At 41.2% G+C, this 25,730-nt stretch overlaps 2 protein-coding genes across 6 annotated transcripts; both read right to left on the reverse strand.

The window, feature by feature from the left end:
- Positions 1-148: 148 nt before the first annotated feature.
- Nt5b (5' nucleotidase B) lies at positions 149-25,583 on the reverse strand. 5 transcript variants are annotated; one of them, XM_065867723.2, is made up of 9 exons: positions 25,158-25,583; positions 23,557-23,974; positions 22,634-22,722; positions 3,127-3,200; positions 2,847-3,060; positions 2,640-2,786; positions 1,701-1,821; positions 672-1,634; positions 149-604 (listed from the first exon to the last, which is right to left on the reverse strand). In XM_065867723.2, exons 2-9 carry the CDS (start codon positions 23,923-23,925, stop codon positions 464-466), a joined length of 2,118 nt encoding a protein of 705 aa, XP_065723795.2. In that variant the 5' UTR covers positions 23,926-23,974; positions 25,158-25,583; the 3' UTR covers positions 149-463. The 5 variants fall into 5 exon arrangements, with proteins under 5 accessions (XP_065723795.2, XP_065723797.2, XP_036676002.2 ...); XM_065867725.2 differs by having other exon boundaries at positions 23,557-23,889; positions 25,158-25,580; XM_036820107.3 differs by lacking the exon at positions 23,557-23,974 and having other exon boundaries at positions 25,158-25,579.
- On the reverse strand, positions 9,676-11,400 carry LOC108010446 (uncharacterized). The gene has a single exon (XM_036820108.3). The coding sequence runs from the start codon at positions 11,213-11,215 to the stop codon at positions 10,814-10,816; it is 402 nt and encodes a 133-aa protein (XP_036676003.1). The 5' UTR covers positions 11,216-11,400; the 3' UTR covers positions 9,676-10,813.
- Positions 25,584-25,730: the final 147 nt, after the last annotated feature.

The raw sequence follows: 25,730 nt of genomic DNA on the forward strand, positions 1-25,730 counted from the left end.
TAAAGAGTATCGGTATCACCCAAATATTCTTTTGATACATATTCCGTTTCTTAATTCGGTGTCATTCCTAGCCACTACCTTTAAAAACATATTAATATTCTTCCAAGTACATTTACTTTGAGCACCCCTAATGAATTATTCACAACTGTTGGTTTCTTTCAATTACAGCAAGTTTATTGTTTTAATTAAAAAAAAAGACACATTATATGTACGGAACCAGCTAATGTATAATGTATAATGTATATATCATATATGGTATATAGTTTCACATATCTGTGCTCGGGTAAAATCGCCAGGAAAAATCGTATGTTTCACAATTGCTTCGACCACGGTGTGGATTTCGGGATGGTTTTGGGTTTGGGCATGGGTTTAAAGGTTGAAACGCCTCTTGGAACATCGGGTAAGTTTGAGAAGAAAATTCGTTGACCCAAACATTCCGGCTGGGGGGGGGGTGGCTTGCTTCCTAGTCTTCGGAGGCGTCGCGCAGCGGCTGCTCTGTGGAAGACTCGGCACCACTGGGTGTCTCCTCCTCCTCGGAGTAGTCCTCGTCATGGGTGTGGGTCACCACGGTGGGCGTCGAGGGACGAGTGTGTACAATGGAGCTCTGTAAGAAAGAAGGCCCCGTTTTAGCATCGGTTATGTATAATGGATGTTAATGAGTAAATGCTTACGGCCCGATGCAAGTCCTTGGTGTCCTTGGCCTGCTCGGTGCCAGCCACAATGCGAGCCGGCTCATCCGGCGATGCTGCCACCGAGGAGGCTCCCGTGATGGGGACAACTGGGGCCAGCGGCGGAGGCGGCTGGTGGGCCTGATCGTGGGCCACGGTGGACTCGTGCGGCAGGAGCATGGCCGGAGCCCGGAACATGTACGAGAAGGGGTAGTAGATGAGGTTGAGCAGGGTGGCCGCGTAGACGTCGGCATATCGCACCACCTGGCTGGAGAAGAAGGTCTGCCGCGAGCCGGAGCGGAAGAGTGAGCCCATCATGCCGTAGGACATGTCCATCTTGTGGGTCACGTCCCTGATGCAGGTGCGCAACTGCGAAATGTCCGGCTTGACCTTGGCACTCGAGTCGAGATCCCGATAGAGGTCGCCCAGCTTGATGTCCAGGTTCTGGAGCTCCGCAAACAGCTGGCACTCATCCGTCCACACATGCAGCTCCCTGACCAACTCGGGCACAATGAGGAAGGTGCGCCACCCGCGGATCTTCTTCGACTTGAGAATGTCACCAAAGATGTGGTCGCCCACGTACAGCACATCCTTGCCCTTGGCATTGATGAACTTGGTGAAGAGCTCGCAGGAGCCGCCCGAGTACACCTGACCCGGCTGCAGGGGTCCAATGTGGGTGCCGATCTTCAGGCCCCCGGTCTTCGTGTCCACCTGCCGCAGGACGGTGCCCTCGTCGAAGAAGAGCGGCTTGCGGGCATCCACCACGATCACATCGAAGTAGCTCTTCCAGTCGCGGTGCGGCTCCTCGGGAGTGGCGCCATGGGGAAAGTCGAACAGGTAGGTCATGATCTCGTTGGTGTACGTGTAGTCGCTGTTGGTCAGCATGAAGAGTTTGGCGCCCGATTCGCGGAGGCGCGATAGAACCGTGGGCAAACGCTCGTCCTTCTTCACATAGTGGGCCATGTTCTAGTGGATGGAATATGAGAGGTTAGGTTCATCTATTGGAGGAGGTAATCTTCAAGGAGCACTCACCTGCGTGGTGCGACGCTTGAGGTCGCCATCGGAATGCACCCAGTCGACGGCACGTCGCACGTCCTGGAAAATCGACTTGTAGGTGAAAAGGAAATCGCCAGCTTTGATGCCGCGCTCAACGCTGTCGGGGGAAAGAAAAAGAAAGTAGAGGAGAAAGTAGAGAAGGGGAAACACAGAGGCGGTGGTTGGAGAACAGGAGACTCAGATAAAGGAGCCAATCGGCCGAGTGTCTTTCTATATGGGATATACTACGTCCTGTGAGGGGTTACCAGTTTGTAAATGTTATGTTAACTGTTCTATACAATGCACATAAACTAAAACAATTTTAGTATATTTTGTATGGCCTAAACAGATAAAACGAAAGATTGTAACCATATTATCACTGTGGACGGTTGATACTGTGTTGATACATCGATGTTTTTTAATGTTACATCAATGTTTGCCTGTTAAAACATCAGAAAAACGATGTTATCTGCACATCTATTCACGATATATTAAGGTGAAAGTTTAAAGTATAAAATTTGGGATATTAGAGCTTGGGAAACCGGTGGAGACAAGTACACTTTTTTGAAATTTTCTTTATACAAAAATCGGCGTTGATCGGACTGAATTTTTTCTTATCATCATCATTTGTTAATGAGAATGCAAATCATTTAGAGAGTTTAATTATTTAGTCAATCGCTTAATCAATTTTTCTTTCAAAAGTTGATATCAGAGCATGTGTATGTTGAACGTGCAATCGTAAGTAAGCAACGATTAATTATATAACTTAAAACCACTATGAATTTCTAAATCGTCTTGGTATTCAGCTAAAATTATAACATGATATAAGGAGGTATTTCCCTAAAAGTACAACAGTTTAGGTTTCAGGCGGACTACAAACTTTTATAAGAGATCCAAAGAGCCAAAGAGACAGTCCAATATGTGAGCCAAACTTACCGCACAAATTCGCTGCTGTTGGTGAAGAAGTCAACGAGACAGGCCAGAAGATAGGTCTCCGGTAGGTTGAAGAGTGTGTTGAGGACATAAACACGCGACTCGTCCAGCTTCAAGAACTTGTTGGGATACAACTCGTACACCTGGTGACTGCAGCAAAAGGAATTCAATGAGGTTCTCCCATTTTACGTTAAAGACATCTCCACTTACTGCTTGATGAACTCAAAGCCGTGAACGCAGACCAGGATATTGCCGTAGGCATCCACTTTCAGTAGATTTCCGTAGAGCGTGTCGAACCATAGGCCGCGAACGGGGAACGTGGGATCGTATTCGAACTGCAGGATCTCCTTGGGATAGCCCATGGAAACCAAGCGCTCCTTGACCAGGTTGAAGCCCAGTTGCTCGTACTGCGGCGACTTGTACTCTGTTTTGAAAAGATATTTATCAGTGGTAACTAGTTAGCTGTGGGGGAAAATTTGGAGCTACCAACCTGCCAAGGTGTAGTCCATATCGAAGCCATAGTACTTGATGTTCTCCAAATGCAACGATCTGTTCACAAACACTCTGCAAAGAAGGGAAAACAATTATTGTGTTAAACTGCATTATAGTGTTGTATTGCATACCCTTGGGCTTTAAAATAAAATTCTTTACTACACTATGTGTGCATTCAAACATAGATTTCTTTATACACAATTTAATTGTGGCAATTATCCCGATATCTCTTAAATTAGACTGTCAGTTCAGTTTTAAGAGGCAAGGATACACATCTTCTTTAAAGCATTATATTAATATTTAGAAGGCTTTCGTTAGTAAAGTTCACTCAGCAATTCTATTACACATTCTCCATCGATACGACATGCACTATTTAATGTATTACAATAATCTAGAATGTTGATTTGACGTCTATCGATTTTGCTGATCGTTCGATCGGTAAGGGATGTCAATGGGTTATCAATTTGGCATGGAATCACGAGTGAAATGGCGTGAGAAACGAGCCCTGAGTGGGAAAATGCGGCATGGAAATGGCGTGAAAAGCGCCTGACATTCAATTTTCAACTTTGTCGTTGCTCTTTGATGGTGGGCCCCCGGCCATTTCCATTTTCCTAGAGCCAGAGGCGGTACTCGGACTCAATTCGCCGCGGCTTCGACTGCAACGGCGGCTGCGGTCAGCAATTAGTGTAGAAAAGTTGTTGTGGGCGGTCCGGCGGACACGCCCCTTTCGGCTTTCCACGGACTTTGTATGGTATGTGTGGGCCACGCCTCTTTGTGGGAAAACTCATTAGCGGGATGAGCGTGGACAAAATGTTTTGAGATACCCTAGACTTTGGCGTTCACTTTTTTTGTAGGGGAAGGGTTAGTTGATGATTTCGATTTATCATGGTTGGGAAATTATGCCCTTTATGCTTTCATGTGCTTAAAGAGCTCGCCCCCTTCCTGTTTTTCATATTTTGAATACTTTATAATGTCTGCCGAATCAATAACTCGATTAATCATGGCCAGGGAGATTATGCCAACACCCTCGAAAAAGAGCATTTCAGTTTCGGGTTTTTATTGTCTAACAGACCCAGACTCGTATTTTTTGGATTTCGGGGACGGTTTTTTATGTACGCTGGGTGTCCATGCTGTGCGTTTATTTATTCTGCTGTCCCTTTTGGCAATTCTGGTCCACTTGAACATTTGCCAAATAAGCGAAAAAGTTGCATCCTCTTTGGGGCTCCTTGCCCTCCAGCTGCCTCTCCCGGCCAATCTTCCCTTTTGGCCAACTTTGTTGGCCGATCTTATTCGTGGTTGTTGCCACGACCCTTTTGTTGCTTTTGTCAACCCAAATTCGAACGGAATGCATAAATCTGAGACAAAACACACGCCACAAAAGGGCACAGAATCTTGCTGCAATAATTAATTTTTACGTTTTCCACTTTCCAGCTGAAGCAGCTTTGCCAATTTTCCAAACACAAAAATGTTGCTGACTTTTAATCGATTGGGGCTTAAGGATGAAAGCCCATAATCGTAGTGTATACATACTTTTAATAGGTGTCACTGTTTTAGTTTGACAGTTCAAAGGAAATAACGTTGTTTCTTGTCCATACACAAAAAACTTTCAGGTAAAATTGCCCAATATAATAGTTTAATGGCTCCAATCGATCGAATTGTCAATCTAAACATCGAAATAGTTAATCTCCCAACAAGAAAATACAAAGAACTGCCATTTTATGGTAGTTTTTCTATTAAATGGTAACCAATGGTAACGAAACTATACGTATTGGTACACACTACCCATAATATTTTATGTGTGCAAAATCTATTTCTCGCGCGTTGCACTAAATTGGTATTATTCAAAATTAAATTCGCTTTAAGTATTTCAAGCAATTAATTCGAGGTCAAAAGGTACAGATTCGACAAAAGATGCACCACATAATTTTGCCAAAAATCAGAGATGTGACTAATCGGATTAATTAGAGATCGTCGGGTTTAAAAATAGCCTAATAAATGCATAAATGTGAATTCACTAATATGGGTTAATCCGCTTGTGTGGGTTAATTGTCACTGCCAGCGGATTGCGCGTCAATTAATGCGGCCGATTCCGCGGATCTAAAAATACGCTCTAAGTCCCTGGGAACTGAACAGTTTCATAGATTGGGTGCCCAGATTATTGATTGCGATGACAGAGATATGGCGCGGCTGCCATTAGCCCGTGTTTGCCTTTGGTTATACGCTGCGTATGAGCAATGTTTGTGAGAAAACTCGCAAGTTCCCCGTGTTTTCTCAGGGTGGAGGGTGTTTGCCTTTCATTTGCATTGATAACAAGCCGCGGAACTCTGCTTTTGGGAATTCATAGCTCTCAATTCCATTGGCTGAATGCTCAAGTGCGTCAACGAACCGATTGGCAGTGTTTTGTTTACAAGCGACGCGATCAACATTTTCCAACGACAAAAGGTCATCGGTACACATTAGCATCTTTCATGTATATAGTACATATATGTACACACCACATTGCACATTAAATACGTGTTATTCTGTTTTTAGCTGATTATATTTTCCATAATCGGTCCATTGACACTGAATCAGAGCACTTTATTTGTCCATTTGTAAATAGACTTATGCTGCCAATTTGTAAAAAACTGTTTGTTGAAGCATTTGTTTATCTCCTTGGGCTATTTCAATTGTATTATTAATTAAATTGAATAATTACATAAGAATGAATGACTTACGATAAAAGTGGCAGTGATATTATCATCCCTTTTTAAATGGGAAATTTTGCAATGAGTATTGGCTAAGATTGTGTGGGTTTCAAAAGACTGAAATATACCTTTTTCCGCACTAAGATATAATAGTTAAGGGGTTATTCTGTCAATAACTTCATCCAGAAAGCTTGGAAATCCAAAGACCCTAAGGGGTATTGTGTTTATTGTACAACTCTAATTTATTTTATTAAACTAAGTACGTGTCTAACATAAACATACATGTCAAAAGTTTTACAGTACTTGATAGCTGCAAACTTAGAGAAAATATGATGTTCAACCTATCCAAAGCTGACGTTATGAATTTGATTTAGCAAAATTGCGTTTGGTTTAAATTGTTTTAAAAAACCTTGTACTTTTTTATAAAACATTAAAGCAAAACACAAAAGTACTTATCTCTTGCAGTGTAAAACTTATTTTTTATCAACTTCTGTATATTTTACCTCTCTCCTACTCTCTGTTTTGTTTTGACTTATCAAATGTATAACTTTTGGAAGAAGATTATTATTTTTTTAATAGAAACAAAAAGTTTGCATAGCCTATGGCCTTATGACACTGGCTTTAATTTCGAAAAAATATTCATAGGTCACGATTATTTTTCATTTATATATTGACCTTCAAAATATATCTAGTTCAAAAAGCTACCTTTGACTATTGTTCGATTTTTGACCAATTGACTGGATTTCTTTTTTAAAGTCATGGCAACCTAAACGTGATTTAATGTATACTGAATTTTTCGTAAGCTGTTGAATTGCTGAATTTTTGGAAATTCAAGACAAAGTATCAGCAAAAGAGGGAACGAATTGTCAAATAGTTGTGATTAGTTATTGGCATTTTCGGAAACAAAAACAGGTAAAGTTTTCCATTTCATTGTTAGTTACTGTTCAATATTTCTAAGGAACTTCAAATATATATTTGAATTTGATTTTAAGTTAATAATGTGATACGTCGCTGATGATATTATAAAAATGTTAAGGAGTTGCCATGGAATTTTAATATAATGAGATGACAACTCTGGTTTTTGAACGATTCAACAGCCTCGAAAATGTTGAAAGGCTGAAATTTCTGAAGCTTTTGAACAGCTGACAAGAATAACAGCCTAGAAATAAATTCGTAACATTATGTTTTCTAGCTTGGCATGACTTTAAAAAAAATACACTCATTTAGCCAACAAATTAAGCAAGTGTCATAAGGGCTTAGTCTCTCCACCATTGGTTGATTCGATTGTCCACTGCGATGTAACTTCCAGTACGACTTACGCTTGTTGCGGCTGCTGCAGTGGCCACCAGAAGGCCGCCTTCGTTGTGGCTGCAGTTGCTCCGTCTCCTGGCGGGATCTCCATGTCCGTGACAGCTGTCCGGGACATGCAAGTGCCACTGCCACTGCCACTGCCACCAACAGCCGGGGAATCCCCCGTTCGGGAGCCGCAAGTGGCATTCAAAGTTCTTGAACAGTCGCCGTTGGGCTGGCAGTTGTTGTTGTGGCTCAAGTTGTTATTATTATGCATTGTTAACTTGTTTACGTTTCCGGACAGTGAAATGAAAATGGGTGAAGTGCTAAGAGCGCTTGTCGGTGGAAATTGCTTTGCTCAAGTGCGAATTTCCTTTTTATTTTGCTCCCTTCGTTGACTGTCGAAAATGGGAATTTATGGGCGAATGCTTATCGCTGGCAGTAGTTCCCTCACTTATGTGTTTTCCCCTCGAACGGATTGGCCCTTCCAACTGGTCTGCTGCCCGTCAAGGATTGTCAAGTGGAGTTGTCCATGTCCTTGCAATACCAAGAAGGTTTATTGTGCTGCTGCTGCTGCTGCTGCTGCTGCTACTGTTGATTAGATTCAGCTGCTGCATCCCAGGGAGCACATAATGGCCATAACTCAACGCCCCCTCAATTGGAACAGCGCCGAATTGCACTCGCTTGTAAAATCAAAATCAAAATCAAAATTCATATCATGCCAATGATAGAGTTTATCAATTTGGCTGTTCTCCCCCGCATCGAATGACCACTCGGTCACAATCCCCTTACTTTTGGACACGTGCTGGCCGGTGGGCAACGTTGCGTATGCGTCATGGTACGTAATTCCCAGGGTAAAGCTGCTGCAGTTCTATTTTAGAACACTATCAGCAAACACCCGCCCACCATCCGCATCCCCATCTCCATCCCCATTCCCATTATCATCATTATGGTTCTCCTAACTGAAGCTTGCAACTGAGCCGTTTCATCTGGAGCTGCTGACGTACTGCAGCTGCCACGTGCCACTGCCCTTTGGATCCACAATAGTTGAGCCAGGGGGATAATAGCTAGGGAGAGGGGGGGTCCAGGTGACAAACGACAACAATTGGCTGCCAATCAGAAGGTGGGTTGGGTTAGCAATCGGCCAAACAGGCCATCAATAATGATAAACTTATCATTACAACTTTCGCAAAGGCACTGATTAGACACTCAACGACTTCTGACAATTAAAAATCGAGTAGTTTTTATCAAGCAAGCACTTTTGAAATGTACTAATTACTAATGTACTTATTTTAAGTAAATATACAAGAATGGAATAGTTTTGGCATTAGAGGCCTAGATTTCTAAGTTAACATTCTGTTTGTGGCAGAAAATCTTTAATTGTCTGTTGCCTGGAAACCCCAGGCTATTTATCAATATCAAAAGCCATAATCAACAAGCCTTGATTGTTGTGGTTAAGCTGTTTCTATCCCTGGGCTCTCAATTGATGTGTGAGAGCTCTTTAAATTCAATTATAACCGTATCGACAATTCCTGCACCGAAAGAAATAGTCACGGAAAAGTAACTGTTGTTAGAATATTTCTACACTATTGAGTATCGATAAGATGAGTATAAAATAACGACTTTCCAAAGTATTAGATTGCAAATAATTGGTTTAAAATATAAATATAAATGAAATTGTAAATTAGACCTTATATTTTTTAATCTTGAACCTTGAATCTATACTCTAATTTCATTATTAAATATCTACCTTCTTTTATTTTCTGGTGTACCACAAGGCCAAAGATAATCCCCCTACTTCCCTGTCTCTCTTGATAAGCCCAGAACAAACTCAACTCGGCCACAAGGTCGTGTCAGAATCTTATAAGAGTCCTTTGGTGTTTCGGCTCCAATTAAAATCAAAATGGCAAACAAAAACAGCTGAGGTGTGGCCGGGGTTTAGGAGATGCTGGGGATGGGATGGGATGGCATGGACCTCGCTGAACACCAGTATCCAAGTATCCCAGTTTCCCATCATCAAAGCTCCCGACCAACGAACAGCGGTCACCTATGCGGTCCAGGGCGGCGCAATTGGGCGATAATTGACTTAATAAGCATAACCACAAAACCAAATAGCAGTGCCCAGCACGCACATATATGTACATTTGTGGACACAAGAGCTGCCCATGTGTTGTTTTTACACTGGACAGCCGGAAGTGGGAATCGGAAGACTTTGTGGCTGGAGAGGCCAGCAAGAACACCTCTTGGGATGCACAATTAATTGGATATAATGAGCATTGTGATGCAATTCAGTATCAATTCTGTCTAGATTCTGCCTCCAACTTGATTTTTGCTCTCTTTTTCTCTTTTAGAGAGTTTCGAATATTGCTGTCTCGCTCTTGCCTAGAGTAATTTAAGGCGCTGTCTCTCTCTCTCTTTTGAATTGAGATCATATTCAATGATACTTTTTGAATTTACCATGCGAATAATCCTTCTATGTTCTTCTTTCTGTGAGAGAAGGAACTAATTGTACTTCCCATCCGAAATACTATTTAGATCTGGTGCTCTAATAAAGCTTTATCAACCCAGAGTATCCATCAATAAGAACATTTTTTGGTACTTAGATAAGACGTTCTTTTGTCATTCCCTGTATACCCAATATATTTGTAGTTTCAAAAATGTTTTTAGTGCTGGCCCATGTTGTTTATCAAACAATGCTAACGAACATTTCAATGAGCGTCTTAGAATTGCCTGGATATGATACAATATAAGGGCACCTTCGGTCCACAGTTTTGACGACTAGTGTTGGCTGTCGGGAGCAATGTGACAAAGCAATTCGCAGTTCACTTCCGACACGAGTTTACGTCTAATTAAGACCTTAATTGCCAGCCCCACACACACCCGCAGTAAAACCCAAAAAAAAAAAAGAAGACGCTTGGGAGATGGCCAGGGGTGTGGGATTTGGGAGCTTAGAGTTAGGAACTGGGAAATCGAGGCACACACAAACTACGGATACACGCACTCTAATCGAATCCGGGAAACTGAAAGCGGAGGAAATCGCCCGGACCGCGCTCGATGTGAACACGAACTGAGCCCCGAAAAAAAAGCGTAATCCAAACAAGCCGCCGTACTCGAGTTCTACACCATCCATTTGGAACTGGGAACCGGCCTTCCAAACAGACCAGACCCATCATAGTCATGCGTGGCACACCATTTTTATGTGCTCTCCTGTCGGCGGCGGCGCTTCTCTTTCAGCGTTTTCCACTTTTGTCCCCATTTCAGTTTTTTCTTTTTTGCGATGGAGGCGGCTCTATGGTAAACACTTTCAATTTCATTGTCAGGGGGCTTTATCGCGTGCGACCTTGACAGACCGCTGAAGGGTTCTGAGGGGTGGTTGGATGGATGGAGTGATGACTGCCCCCCAAATTGATTGAGGGTGGCTTAGCATGTGAATACTGGGGACTTAATTAGGCAGCAAGGGCTGAACACCCCTCTAAATCCACGCCCGAGATGCTGAGGCGTCCAATTTGATCTAAACGAACTTAATCAAATTGCATTGTGCCGAGGTTAATCCAATTTCAGAGACCCCCTCCAACAGGCGGTGAGAAAAAAGACCAGCTGACAGATTTGGGTTCCCGGTATTTATTTGTTTCCAAGTATCTTCTCATCCAGCTGGCGAGTTCCGGTGGTCGCCGCCTTCGACGTCGTCGTAGTCGTCCATGTGGTCTGCTACATTTTCAGGGCAGCAGCATCGGCATCGGCGTCCTCGTGGTCGGACCATCCCAGGATGCCCTGGAGCATCTGGTCCTCGATCTCCTCGTAGGCCATGTCAATCGCCAAGGCGGCCGCGGGCTGGAAGGGATTGGGTCGGCGGCGGGACTCCTCGACGATGGTGTCCACCTTCTCGCAGCGCTGCAGCAGACCCAGCAGCTTGTTGCGAGTGGCCTGGAACTTGGAGCTCGCCGACTTGTCCGGCGGAGAAGTGGCCACCGAAGCCCGGGGGCGGAAGGCGGGCTTGCGCTTGTAGTAGCGCAGGGTTAGGACGGGTCCTTGGCGAGATCCTTGGCGAGGCAGCTCGCTCAGCCAGAGCTGCCATGCGGGGCGTTTCTTCCATTCGAGCACAAACATCATTACCGGTCAGTTCAGATTTCCTTTGACAAGTGTCGAAAACGGAAGGGCAATGTGACCAAGTGTGTCCCTAGCAGTTGGATCAACTTTTGGATTATATAAGGGTTGCCAGGGAGCTACTAGGGTTCATTGTGGAGTAAACCATGGAAAGTATGTTGCCGGGCTTACGAACACATTTTTTCTTGCTAGCCAAATAGCTAACTTTCGAATCCGACTTAAAAGGATTCCTATAGGCATGAGTTAAGCAGATCTTAGAAACGAAATTTAGATTGTGCTTTAATGTTAAAGATACCTTTAAGTGCGTTTCTGACCCCATAAAGTATATATATTCTTGATCATGATCACTAGCAGAGTCCATCTATGAACGCTGAGATCTTGGAAACTATAAGATCTAGAGTGTTGGGTCCTGGCATGCAGGTTCTTGGGCTTCCTGCGCAGCGCAAGTTTGTTTCAGCAGGGTGCTAAGCCCATTATAATGCCCACTAACGACTATAACATTAAAACACATCTAGCTCCTTAATTTTTTAATATTTTATAAAACTTTATTATCAATACCTATCTACATGCTAAAAAAGATTGAAATCAAACTAGTCATTAAAAAGTTATAGCCACATAATAACCAATATGCAAAAAAATTCACTCGAGATTTCACACACAGCAAATAAGCTGTTTTCACTAATTCGCCACCAATCCGCTAGGGGCGCTAAAGGCTAATTGGCGCTATAGGGCAAGGTGGCGCTATAGGCTAGAGAGCAGAGTTGCTTTAAGCATAACTCAATCCCTTTCGCACTCCCTTAAGCTGAGTAACGGGTATCTAAAAGCCAAGGCCATCGACTATTTCTCTAGTTTATAATTGAAATAAAAGTTTGCAAACAATTTAGTAAATGTTCAACAACGTAACATAAAAATATAAGTCCACTACAAAAGAAGGCAGTAAATTTGATAAAGATCGGCTTCGGAAGATTTTCAGTTGTAATAGGTGATACTGACCAGTCGCTTAGAAATTGAAGCCGACACTTGGAAGCCTTTCAACCAGAAAATTAACAGCTAAAAGCATTTTAATAATAAGAAGATCCTCTGCGGATGACTTTCGGTTGTTATGAGCGATACAGGAGTGACCAGCGTACAAAGTACAGCAAAGAAGCAGAAACTGAAGCTGAAAGCTGACATTTTGAAGCCTTTGAACGAGTACATTAAGAGTTGAAAACACTTTAATAAATAAAAGCAAATAAATGAAAAACCAATTATAATTTAAGATCCTCTTCGCAAGACTTTCAGTTGTTACAGGTTGATACAGGAGTGACCAGCGTACAAAGTAAAGCAAAGGAGCCCAACAACAATGTGACCGTCGTTCAGAAACTGAAGCTGAAAGCTGACATTTTGAAGCCGTTGAACGAGTACATTAAGAGTTGAAAACACTTTAATAAATAAAAGCAAATAAATGAAAAACCAATTATAATTTAAGATCCTCTTCGCAAGACTTTCAGTTGTTACAGGTTGATACAGGAGTGACCAGCATACAAAGTAAAGCAAAGGAGCCCAACAACAATGTGACCGTCGCTCAGAAACTGAAGCTGAAAGCTGACAATTTGAAGACTTTTAACTAGCAAAATTAAATGTTGAAAACATATTAATAAATAGAAGCAAATAAATGAAAAACCAATTATATTTTAAGATCCTCTTCGCAAGACTTTCAGTTCTTACAGGTTGATACAGGAGTGACCAGCGTACAAAGTAAAGCAAGGGAGCACAACAACAATGTGACCGTCGCTCAGAAACTGAAGCTGAAAGCTGACAATTTGAAGACTTTTAACTAGCAAAATTAAATGTTGAAAACATATTAATAAATAGAAGCAAATAAATGAAAAACCAATTATATTTTAAGATCCTCTTCGCAAGACTTTCAGTTCTTACAGGTTGATACAGGAGTGACCAGCGTACAAAGTAAAGCAAGGGAGCACAACAACAATGTGACCGTCGCTCAGAAACTGAAGCTGAAAGCTGACAATTTGAAGACTTTAACTAGCAAAATTAAATGTTGAAAACATATTTATAAATAGAAGCAAATAAATGAAAAACCAATTATATTTTAAGATCCTCTTCGCAAGACTTTCAGTTCTTACAGGTTGATACAGGAGTGACCAGCGTACAAAGTAAAGCAAGGGAGCACAACAACAATGTGACCGTCGCTCAGAAACTGAAGCTGAAAGCTTACATTTTGAAGCCCTTGAACAAGAAACCGCAATCCCCGTCCAGACTTGCGTTATAACATTGTTGAATGCCAAGTTGCTGTCAAGTGCTCGAAAACTATTTGCACCTCAAGATGAAGATGGAGCGCCGGCTCCAGTACCTCCGGCAGATCCTTAAGCTGCACCCCCACGGCTACGCCACACGTGCCGCACGCGTTGCCACCGCTTAGCCAAAGGAGCAAAATGTTATTTGCATTTTAATGATGCAATGCCAAGGCGAATCGCACCGCATCGACTCATTGACTCAAGGACGCCGAGCAGAGGGCCACGCCCACTAATCATCTGATGTCGGCTTGCATGCAAGTCATAAACAAAAGTCGCGACATAATCGAATACGAAACGCCAAATTAAATTCTACATTGACCACAAAATGCGGCCCTCTTCGCTGTTTATACATATATATTATGCCAATGTATCTGCAATTCCCGACCGAACAAATACGCAGATATATGTACTATATATGTAAAACGCGCGAGTGCAAATATGGGGAGATTTTCCAATTTGTAAATGTGACATTTGCCGCAAATTTTGTTTATTTTCTGGCATTTGCCATTAATCAAATAATTTAGCCTGCGTCCAATCAAAACGTAATCAGCCACGGTGGGCGGAGGGGCGTGGCCCGGCCCGACCTTGACTTTGATTTTGATTTGGATTTTGGGTGGGCGGAGGCAAGTGGGAGGTCTGCAAGTGTTATTTCTAACCAAATATTGCAATAAATAAATACAATTACTAGTATTTGAATTTAAAGGCATTTATATTTTTTGACACATCTTTATTGGCCAATAGGAGCTGCGGAAATTCTCTATTAAATCGAGATTCTACGTTGTTCTAGTTCTTTGTACGCATAGATTGAATTTTCCTGTTTGTTTATCTTCACTTTGTTGCTGGATTCCTCCAGTTTCCTTTATTCTTTGTGCTAAAACTGTGTTATTGTGTTATTTATTTTTGATCATTCATTTTTATTTTGCCAAAAAACCACAGCGTTTTAATGAATTTTAAATGTTTAACATTTGTTGGCCTTGATTTTCTTTTTAAATCAAAATACTTTATATTTTCCTTCCATCAATCAGAAATCAATTCAATCCATTTTAACTGCTGTTAGATCCTTGTATATCCCTGATAATATCCACAGCTTTGGGATGAGTATTAAAGCCCATTTGTTTGCGAAATGTTGTAAATAAATAAAAAGATTTTCGCGCATTACAAATATAATGTAAATAAATTGCATATTAGCACACTCCTTTCCTGCAGATGCAGAGGCCTGGAAAATGTGCATAAATTAGCCGTTAAAAATGCCTGGCCACACAAAAAATAATAATAATGATAAGTTTGGCCAAAAAGTTGCAACAATTAAATTCGAAAAGCCAGTGGCATCTGTGTGCATGGAAAAAACCAGCTCGTTTTAAAATAAATTTAGCATGTGAATTGCAATGAAATGCAAATTGCATTAAAGTTTTTCCTGCTGTGGCTGCTGCAGTGGCTCCTGCCCCACATCCACATCCACTTCCATTTCCATGGCCACCGCCCCCCATCCCGAAAGCCCCGCCCCTTTTTCTCCGGCTCTGTCTTTTCTCGTCCGCCTGTCGTGAATGTTCGCGGCGTTTCCGTTTCCGGCTACGCAATAAAAGTTGCCAGCTACGTGACCCCCGCCGAGGTAAAAGGAGCCAAGGGAGCGGGCGGAGGAGGTCATGTCTGATTTAAGACAATCATGGGAGGATGGCAAAGGTGAAGTTGGTCGAGACAGGTACAAAGAAAGAGGCGCCGCGGGACAAAGGGGAGGCGGGGCACATTGTTTGCATTCGAAAGCGCCAAAGGGACAAGGGTTAAGGGGCATGGGGCATGGGGCAGGTCACGTAGCTGCATCTGAATTAAGCCCCAGCCAGCAGCAGTCAGGGGCTAAGCAGGGGTTAAGCTGGGGCAGTGGTGCCGCCTTGAGAAACATTTGCCAGCGACCAACGTGAAACATAAATATGCCAATTTAGAGCCAACGATGATTGAGGAATCACCGGCTGGCCCAGCAGCTATCCCGGTAATCTGCTCTGATTGCTGGCGGAGATTAGCCCGGCGGCGACTCATTAAGCCAACTGCCGCGTTGACAGCCAGAAATTTGCATTAATTGACACACAAGCGAGGAAATCAAATAAACCGAAATTAAATGATCGAACGATGGGTGGCGAAAAGGCGGGCTGGGGGCACTGCCAGCAATTAGGCAGCCTGCCAACTGAATGGGGGAAACGTAGAAGTGTGCTTGTGTGGCATGGTCAAGGGCATGCTCATAACTGTAAACAGCAGTTGGGCTTGTCAGATAGCCCCTCCCCTCTCCACCACCCCCCTCCTACAGCCCTCTTGACCCCAAAAGGTAGACCCCTCGAAACTACAGAGATAAGAACCCATTGTATCTGATTTAAAAGCTCGGAAAACCAAACGAAATAATCAAAGGTTCGCCTCACATTTTACCCACTATGGGCATGCTAATAAATTTGCCTAGCCACACATGTGCATACTTATTTATCACTACTAATTCCAAGTCCGTGTGAGTCAGAACGAGAGGAAGATAAGGGCGGATGATTAATTCGAGATTACATAGGAGATATCGCAAACCATGGGCTTAGTAGCACAAATTGGTACCTCTTATAATTTGAACACATAAAAATACATATGTACCTTTAACTCCAGGGATTAGTCTGTAGTGTACTGGCATAGAAAATATTTAGTATCTTTTTAGAAATTTCCTCAGTTCATACACCTCCAAAGCCTTGAAAGAAGTGTTACCTAAATTGTGACTTTATTCTACCCATTTTAAATGAATATATACCGATTAATAACGCTTATTAGTTGCATTTTTAATACCACAAATGCAATTTGTGTTTGCATCTTTTATTACGCATTACAGAATCGGGAACATACGATCAATCGGAAATAAATAGTTCATTCTGGAACGAACATTTCCGTATCGTATTTCTGTTATTAAAATATTTCCTATTTGCTTGATTTTAATGAATTTAAAATATCTAGACGACCTACTCGAATGGTTTTTCTTAAACAAAACCCTTTGAAAATATTTCTGTACAAAAGGTACTAATACGGATAACAAAAACGTACATATTTGTTAGTTTTCACCATGTAGCTTTCTTCAACATAATAAAACCCCGAAATCTTTAGAACAAGAGGAACCAATCTTCACTACACTCACATTTCTATAGCTTTCTGTATATAAAGCCATAGATTAATAAACAAAATATGACGGCGAGTTTTTAGAAGATGAGGAAGTAAAGTTTCATTCAATATTCGTAAATTCTTTAGAGCAAGTGGGTTATAAAAAAACAAACAAATTCCAAACAAACAATTTCTAGTGTTACATGTATTATTTTACGCCTACTTGTCTTTCGCGATGATCATAACGCTTGTATGATTATTTTTTTTAGAAGTGTAGATAGTTTTCGTTTTGGAGACAATATTTAGGAACAAGATTATGGTCACAGTCTTTCTGCATGTAGAAAGCGTTACATATAAATTAATAAGATCAATTTTTGACTTGGTTAATCTGTATATGTTATTTAAAAATATCATCGTGAAAAAGCGACGAACATAACCAAGTTCACTAGGGAGTTTCTCCAATAAAACATTCTATTATGAAGAATTACATAGATCGATCATTTTAAAACTTTAATAGTGGAACACGAAGCAGATGAGGAAGTATGTATGTATCAAAATGGAATATGGAATATCAAAATTCATAAAACCATGGATCGCACGATCTTTTATTTTCCTTAGTACCACTCTAGGAAGTATCTATATAAGGCCACTTGATCTAGTAAGTGCGATCTTAAACTTTTTCGCTGTACCGATCTAGGTACGTCCTCCGTCCCTTTCTCGCACTAGGGCTTTTGCTTTAATTGACCCTGTTTCCCTTAGTAGTACCGCTCACCTGTGACCCAGTTCGCGCTTGTGTCCGTGGTAGCCGACGGTTGGGTCCCCGCCCACCGGCAGTCCATTGAGCACCGACTGATCCATGTCCGTTTCGCCGATCGTCTGTTTGCGCTCCCGTTCCCGTTCCCGCTTGGCGATGATCGCGGCTGCGTTGGTGCCGGGACTGGAAGTGGCACTCGGGCTCGTGGCGGAACTGGAGCTGGAATGTTTCTGTTGTTGCTTTTGCTTTGGCTGTGGCATCTTGGCGCTGCCGCGGATTACAAGGCCACAAATGCTGCGCCGCGTCGCTGCTGCTGATAAAGCTCTTTCGCCCAGTGGGAGTGGAAAGTGGTGGGGAGCGCGATAAGTATCTTATCAGCTGTTTTTGGCAGACGACGACGTCACCGAGATCTGGAGCTGGAATGGATCTGAGCGATCGTGGGTGGCGTGGCAGCGCGGCACACTCTTCGTTCGATCGTTTTGGGGCAACTTGAAAAAAAAGAAAGAAGTCTGCGACTCGGGATATAGATTCCCCGATTACGATTTGCGATTTGCGATTTCGGATTTGGACTCGGATTTTCCTCGATTCAATTAGCTGGCGAAACGAATTTCGAACGATTTCGGTCAACGTTCGAATTTCAACTGAAAGTGCAATGTGGAAATGGAGGAAGGAAGCGGCGGCAGAGCAGTTGGCGAAAGAGAGCGCCGGAGCGCCGAAGAGAGGGCTCCACTCTCTCCGTTTTCAGTACTGGCGGCAGAGCGTCGGCGTCGAAAGCTCTGCTCTCTCTCTCTCTCTCTTGCCCTCTCTCTTTCTGCCTTTCTCTCTGCCCGCCTAGCCCCCCACTGTTGGTGTTGTTGTTGCTGCTTTGGACGGTGTCAACGTAGACCATTCAGTTGTTGTTTTGATGCCTTTTATGCAATAAATACAAAATGTTTTCTACTTTGTTTTGCTACCCATCACTCGGTGGGGGGATGATCGGTCAGGCGATCAGGTACACGGCAAAAAAAGGGCAGCTAGATTTCATATTTCCTTATTTGCACACCATATTGATGTGTAAATAATGCCTGATCTAGTTCAATTACACATTAGATCACGTCATTATTGCATATCTCCTGCCTTTCGAAATTGTATCCAGTGATCCGTAATAAAATATGGTTGGATTGAAAGTTGTAAGCAAGTGGATTTTTGTTGAAATTCCATTTTAATCTTGTATTGACACGGGGCTTATCAGTTTATTCTGTTCGACAATATAACAAACTGTAATCCGAGGGTATCTTGTTCGAAATACGGCAGTTAAAACCTATAAATTTTGCCCTTTCTCATAGTTAATAAAGTCATCTAGCTTTTTCACTTATATTTGACTTCAAATTGTTGTTAAATAGATAGGTTCCCTATAAAATACTTTTTGAAATATATATTTTACTATCTTTAAAGTCAAAATACCATATTATTTGGTATCATGTTCGAAATACGGCAGTTTAAACCTATATTTGTTGCCCTTTCTCATAGTCAATAAAGTCGTCTAGCTTTTTCACTAGAATTAGACTTCAAAGTATTTTTAAATAGATAGGTTCCGTATGAAATACTTTTTGAAATCTATATTTAACGATCTTTAAAGACAATGTCAATTTAATTTTAACCAGTGCATTCCCAGACACTTTTATATTTTAAAGTTTACTAAGTATTGTTTTGAACATAAACCTATTTAATGCACTGGGTGTCGACGGTTCGTCACTCCCACTCCCGGTTTATCTTCACGCCCTGCTTGCTCACTCGAAAATAGCTCCAATGGCCAAACCAAACAACCACAAATAAGCCAACAACTACAATGACTACACCCACTTGTGCGCATGGAAATTTTAGTGTGTCAGTCTTGAAAATGCTTGGAAAGCGGCGAAGAAATGAAATTATGCACACAAAAGTGAACCAAACACGCATACAGCGGAGGTGGAGAAAATAGCAGTGGATTAGGCCAAATAATTCCTTATCTTCTAGGTGAAAACAAGTGGCTTACACAGGCAAAAATAATGTACAAAGTCTAAGTTTTTAACTATGGTCGAACTACTGAAATGTTACATCTACTACTATGAATTTACATTTCTTACTCCTTTGAAAAAATGTTTAAGTGGTCTAACAATAGATTCGACTTTGAAAATACTAAAATTAAAACGTAGATTTATTAGGTTTTTCGAAAAAAACCGACAAATATATTATCAGACCGGTTACACTGTACCCAGAAATGGGGTTAGAACCAGGATATCAGCGTTCAAAACGAATTTTACTTGAGTTCTGTATTTGAACATATCGTCTTAAAAAGGGCTGTTTGATATTTGAAAGTATAACTGCGCCCCCAACTGTACCCAAATATGTAGTACGTGCCACACTCTTACTATTTATGGGAATGGCAACAAGTTCCATTGAGTTCCAAGCACAGAAAGAAAAGCCTAGCACATGTGGCTTAATTAGGAATTACAAATATTATGGTTTTCTTCCTAATGTATAACAAATATATTGTCATCATATTGACACCAAATAAATAATTTTTCTTGAGCTTATTAAAAAACGTTTCCCTTAGTGTACCTGCGAATGCGTGGGGGTTTGCGACTCAGCTAAGTGGAATATTTTGTGCGTCTATTTGACTTTTCAAAATGATTCCACTGGGTGATACAGATACAGATAGGCGATCGAACGCTCTCGATTCGCCAGCGGCATTGACAGCCCATAAATCCATTCGATTTTTTATATGCAAATCCCTGTGACACCTCTGAATGGCAGCAGCATAAACAGCCAGGCATCGAGGCACATACATAGGCCCCTAGATATTTGTATACATATGGGTGCGCATTAATTATGGGACCAATTATAATGTTGATGGGTGCGGCGGCGTTCATGAATATTTCATCAGTCATTTGCATATTCATTGCCATGTACCAAATTCCATGTTCCATAGCACCATAACACCATAACACCATATTTCATCTCCCAATTCAGGCGGCTTTGGTTGGGGATCGTTGTCGATCAACCGGGCCCTACATAATGGGCCCTATATAAAAGGCAGACCTTTCTCGCACTGCCCACTCACTTAACACCTTTTCGAAGCGTCGTGGCCGAATACAGAGTTGAATATTCTTGAAAACTGTAGCTTGCACTTTGCGTCGTGTCAATGTCAACACACAAGTGCCCACTCACTTGCATCTACTTGCATCTACGCCTAACAAGCAATTCAGACAGTCCACAGCCCCGAAACCCCGAACCCCCTCACCCCCCACCACTTTCCCAACCCAACCCCCACCCCTTGAGCCACTAAAACCGGGCGATAATGGGCAGCGTCACAAAATATTGTAATCAGCAAAAACAAAAATGGCAAAAGAAACGTGGGGCGACGAAAAGTCGAAACAAGAAACCTTGTATACCCTGGGATTTCAAATTCTTATCGAACTTACAGTAAACAATAAAGAAATGTCGTATGATATTTCATAGGATCTTTTAAAAAGTTTACATTTGAGTTAAGAATGCAAACTCATGTACTTTAAGTGTGATCTATCTCTATAAACATTTTTCAAGAAACCCACTATATGAGGTAAAGTGAATATCAATATTTATATCAGCGAGATGATTCTGAACCTTATCACTCATACGTAATGTTGCCCAGGCTTTATAAGCTATAAGCAAAATCATTTACAACAGTCGAACTTTTTTGTGGGACCACATGGTGCCAGGCCCTATACACCCCAAATTCCTAAATTTAGAGTAATGAGGCGGCTCTATCAACGTCAGGTTGTCAAGCGAACGTCCCCGCTTCGTGTGGATTAACTAGCTAGTCGTTGTTTTTACGCTTGTTGTTGTTTTGGCTGCGAGATAAGACGATAAGGTTGTAGAAAACCGCTCGCACTTGGCATTGACCGTGGTGTATGGACTCTCTTTGTGTGAAAATCTCTCTTTGGGCAAATAGCGCTCACACTGAACCAACGTTTTGGAAGGTTGGTAGCCCAAATAATCAGAATGATATGACTTTGCTTCAAACTTGTTCATCAGAAATACAAGCGTATTTGCACTGATATAGTTGAAATATAGTTGAAAAAATATTTAATAAGCCTTAACAATTTTAGAAACATTGATATATGAACCTAAAAATGTGCACATCTTCAAAACAATATGGTGTCAATTGGTTTCAAATTAATTTCCTTTAGTTTGGAGACAAAATTAAAGAATTTCATTATACTGATGTTTTCCGTGTAGTAAAAGCAAAACTACTTTTAATTGCTTCTTTAACGGACTTGATATATCATTATAATCCCTATAGCCCACGCCTTCTAGAAATTTCCCCATTTGAACTGAACCATTCGAATAGATCAGAATGATATGACTGTATTACAAACTTGATCATCAGAAACACAAACGCATTGGCGCTTAAGACAATGTATTTGAAAAAATATTAAATAAGCCTAAATCATTTTGGAAACATTTAAAAATGTACCACATCTTTAAAACAATGTGGCTTGGATCAACATTGGATTGTTATGAACTTCATTTCCTTATGTATAGAGACAAAACTAAAGATTTTTGTTATACTGATGTTTTCCGTGTAGTAAAAGCAAAACTACTTCTAATTGCTTCTTTAACGGGCTTAATATATCATTATAATCCCTATAGCCCACGCCTTCTAGAAATTTCCCAATTTAAACTGAACCATTCGAATAGATCAGAATGATATGACTTTACTACAAACTTGGTCATCAGAAATATAAAATCATTGGCCCTTAAGACAATATATTTGAAAAAATATTTAAAGATCCTAAATAGTTTTAGAAATATTTATAAAAGAATCTAAAAATGTTCACATCTTTAAAACAATATGGTTTGCATATTATTATCGGATATTAATTTGTATTTAAATTGATTTCTTTATGTATGGACAAAAAACTATAGATTATTGTAGTTTAGCTTTTAATTGCTTCTTCAACAAGTTTGATATATCATCGTAATCCCTATAGCCCACGCCTTCTAGAAATTTTTAAGTTTAAAACAATGTGGCTTGGATCAACATTGGATTGTTATGAACTTAATTTCCTTATGTATAGAGACAAAACTAAAGATTTTTGTTATACTGATGTTTTCCGTGTAGTAAAAGCAAAACTACTTCTAATTGCCTCTTTAACGGGCGTGATATATCGTTATAATCCCTACAGCCCACGCCTTCTAGAAATTTCCCCATTGAAACTGACCTATTCGAGGACTTTTGATCGCTCCTTTTGAACTCACCTGTGGGCCGCATGGCGGTAATACTTTTTGGGCAGGGCCGAGGCCGAAGAGGGTCCTGGGGTATTCGGTGCCGAATCACTCATGTCGCACTGAAAAGAGTCGAAAATTGGAACATTAATGAGAGCAGCCTTATCAGCCTCCCGCACAAACCGACACACACGCTGCGAATTTTAAAGTCGGAAAATTGAAAATGGGCATGGGCACGGGGACAAAGATGAAATTGAGAAGGCAGGCAGTGCAGGCAAAGCAATCAAAGTGCTTGGGACAGAAACAATAATATATAGAAGTCAAGGAGGGGGGGTGTGCGCAGAGTGCAGAATGCTGGCGTGGGGTGGCAACCCTGGCCAACCTCCTTTGACTGACACAATTGGCACAAGTTTAATGAGTTTTGCTGCAACTGATTGATATGCTGCTGTCTCAGCTACCTCCCACCTTCTAGATATTTTACACAGAGATCTAAATATTTGAAAATTCGAAATATTTAAGTATAAATATGTGTACATAAATATATTTAAATATATCTAGGCTGTTATATGCTTAATGCAGAATCTTTTTTTTAATGTCTGATCTTTAGTTTTATCATTAGATTGAAAGACCTTTTTCCTAAACAAGGCTTATTTAAGACAGAAAATTACATACTACAAACTAGGGTCTTTATATAAAAAGGTACCTTTCCTTGAAATACCTTTTTTCTCTCTCCAAAAATTTAATATTAATCATTCAGCTTATTTAAAGCAAGCAAATTTATTTCATACTATTTCTAAGATATGCTCGCTTTTATAATATAAAAACATATTTTTACCAGCCGAAGAAGGTCTATTTGAGGCATGAAAATTCCCTTTTCACTCTGCCAAGGTTCCTAAAACAATAATCCCCTAGCTTATAAGCTAGCTTTTTCCGTGACTTTCTCTCAGTGTACTTACTTGGTAGGGCGGCAGGTCGCAATAGTCCCTCTCGAAGGACTTGAGCGGATCCTGCGGCTGAGCATCTTCGCTGGGCGTGGCCTGCATTTTGCCTAAACTGGCATAGGAGGAACTTAGCTTAAGGTCGTTGAGTCTCTTGCTGCTCCGCTGGCAATTTGGGACTCCAATGGGGATGGGGCGGATCCTTGGATGGAGGGTATTGCTGTTCCGCCCGATGACGATTTCGCCTGGGATCTGTGACAGTCGCCTCGAGTCAAAAACTGCGACTTGGGCTAAGTGAGTTGGGTATCTTAAGGTGCCTGTTGTTTCGGATCTGCTTGTTAATTGACGGTACTGCAAAGTGTTTGTTAAACGGCGTAAGTTTCTCATTGCCAACTTAACCAGCAAATGTGTGTGCGTGTGTGTGTGTGGGAACAAACTAAAAATGGCATGTGTGTGTGTTTTTGTGAGCGTGAGAAAGTAATCAAGCGATTTGCAAACTAAATATACAAATGTAGATACGTACCTGGAACTTAGCAAAGTGCTCAGAATAGTGATATTATCTTTAACCAACTAAGATTGTTAAAAACTATCCGATAGATATGAAATTTGGTATGTAGAGACTATGGACATAAGGACTGAGCTTTGGAAATAGGGACTGTTTTGCAAGATTCATTAAGCTGGGTTTATAGATGCTGTACTTATTTGTAATAATCACTTGATAAGGCTGTGAGGGTAAATATGAGAGTTTAATATAAATAGTAAAAATGGTAAATCTTAATTGGAAGCAAAACTTGGGTCTTATCTGTTAAATACAATAAGGGAACAAGTTTATTGCCCATTACCCAAATATTAAGCGTGTGTTTCTAGAGCACGAATATTATAAATTTGAAATTGTAAGATATTTGTTGGTTTTAAGAGCATATAAAGACGAACTATGAGGTATGATTTATAAGCTAGCAATAAAAAGACTTTGCTTAATATTTGAGATATAGAATTTTATATACTTTTGAGAACTTTACATAGTGTTTTGGTGAGTTTATCACTGAGTACCTGGGAGTTTTCAAAGTTTTAAGAGCATATAAAGACGAACTATGAGTTAAGATTTATAAGCTAGCAACAAAAAGACTTTGCTTAACATTTGGGATATAGAATTTGATATATTTTCGAGAACTTTAAATAGTGTTTTGGTGAGTTTTTCACTGAGTACCTGGGAGTTTTCAAAGCTAGCAAGCAATTACAGTTGGGGCCCAAAAGTAGACATCGTTTTTTTTTCGTGGGTGCGTGTATTTTCATCAACAACTGCTGATTAGGCTAATTTATCGTGATTTTGACGCCGTTGTTTTTGCTGCGTAATTGCAGAAAACAAGTTTGTGCGCCTTTGTTGTTGCTGCTGCAAGGTGCCGGCAAACAAACAAACTCACATGACGCCCCACCGAGCGCCACATATCGATCTATCACGGCCCGGCAAAAGGGCAAAGGGCAAAAGTAACGCCGGGGGCGGTGGCTCTAAAAATATATGCCCATATCCATGGGACAGCAGCAGCAACAACATGACTCATCTTTTAGGCCACAAAAAACAAGCGATAAAAGCAAATTACCAGGTTTCGAGAGGGAGTTACCTTTTGGCTGCCGGGATACAACGATTATTAGAGATTAGAGGGTTTTGGGCTGCGAACTTCGAGAGTTTTCGGTGTGATTTTTGGTTTTCTTTTTCTAGAACCTCCAGCTATTTTCACACTCGCACTCACGCACGCGGCAACGATTTCATAACACACACTGCGCGACGACTTTTCTTTGGCGTTTTCAAAAGTTTTCCAAAATTTCCATCAAACCGATGGGTAGATGAGAGGCGCCGAAGAATGTGAATGTGGCAAGCTTTTCTTTCCCTGCTTTCCTCGGTTGGACTCTTTGGGTTTTTCTATTTTTGCTATTTTCGTGACGATGCGACCGCTTTTCCGCCTGATTTTCCGCTTGTTTTTCTGCCAGATGATGCGATGTTTAGCATATCAACAATTTTGCCTTCCCTTCGATTTTCGTTTACATTTTGGTCTGCAATTCTGACAGTTGGAGCGCAGGCGCTTTCTTTGGGCCTCTCTCGCCGATAAAACGCCGATAAGGCGTGAAGAATGGGGTTTTTGGAGAGCGAAAGATGTGCAGTTGCCGGCGAAAGCTCCAGCTTGTTTGTAAACAAT

Source organism: Drosophila suzukii, chromosome X (assembly GCF_043229965.1).
Source record: "Drosophila suzukii chromosome X, CBGP_Dsuzu_IsoJpt1.0, whole genome shotgun sequence".
Taxonomy (NCBI): domain Eukaryota; kingdom Metazoa; phylum Arthropoda; class Insecta; order Diptera; family Drosophilidae; genus Drosophila; species Drosophila suzukii.

Excerpts from the sequence above, each read along its gene's own strand:
- LOC108010446 (XM_036820108.3), bottom strand. The coding sequence starts at position 11,215 with ATGATGTTTGTGCTCGAATGGAAGAAACGCCCCGCATGGCAGCTCTGG.
- Nt5b (XM_065867723.2), bottom strand. The coding sequence starts at position 23,925 with ATGAGAAACTTACGCCGTTTAACAAACACTTTGCAGTACCGTCAATTA. Across the intron at positions 3,201-22,633 it reads TACCGCCATGCGGCCCACAG|AGTGTTTGTGAACAGATCGT; the intron begins GTGAGTTCAAAA and ends CCTTCTTTGCAG. Across the intron at positions 3,061-3,126 it reads TATGGACTACACCTTGGCAG|AGTACAAGTCGCCGCAGTAC; the intron begins GTTGGTAGCTCC and ends TTTTCAAAACAG.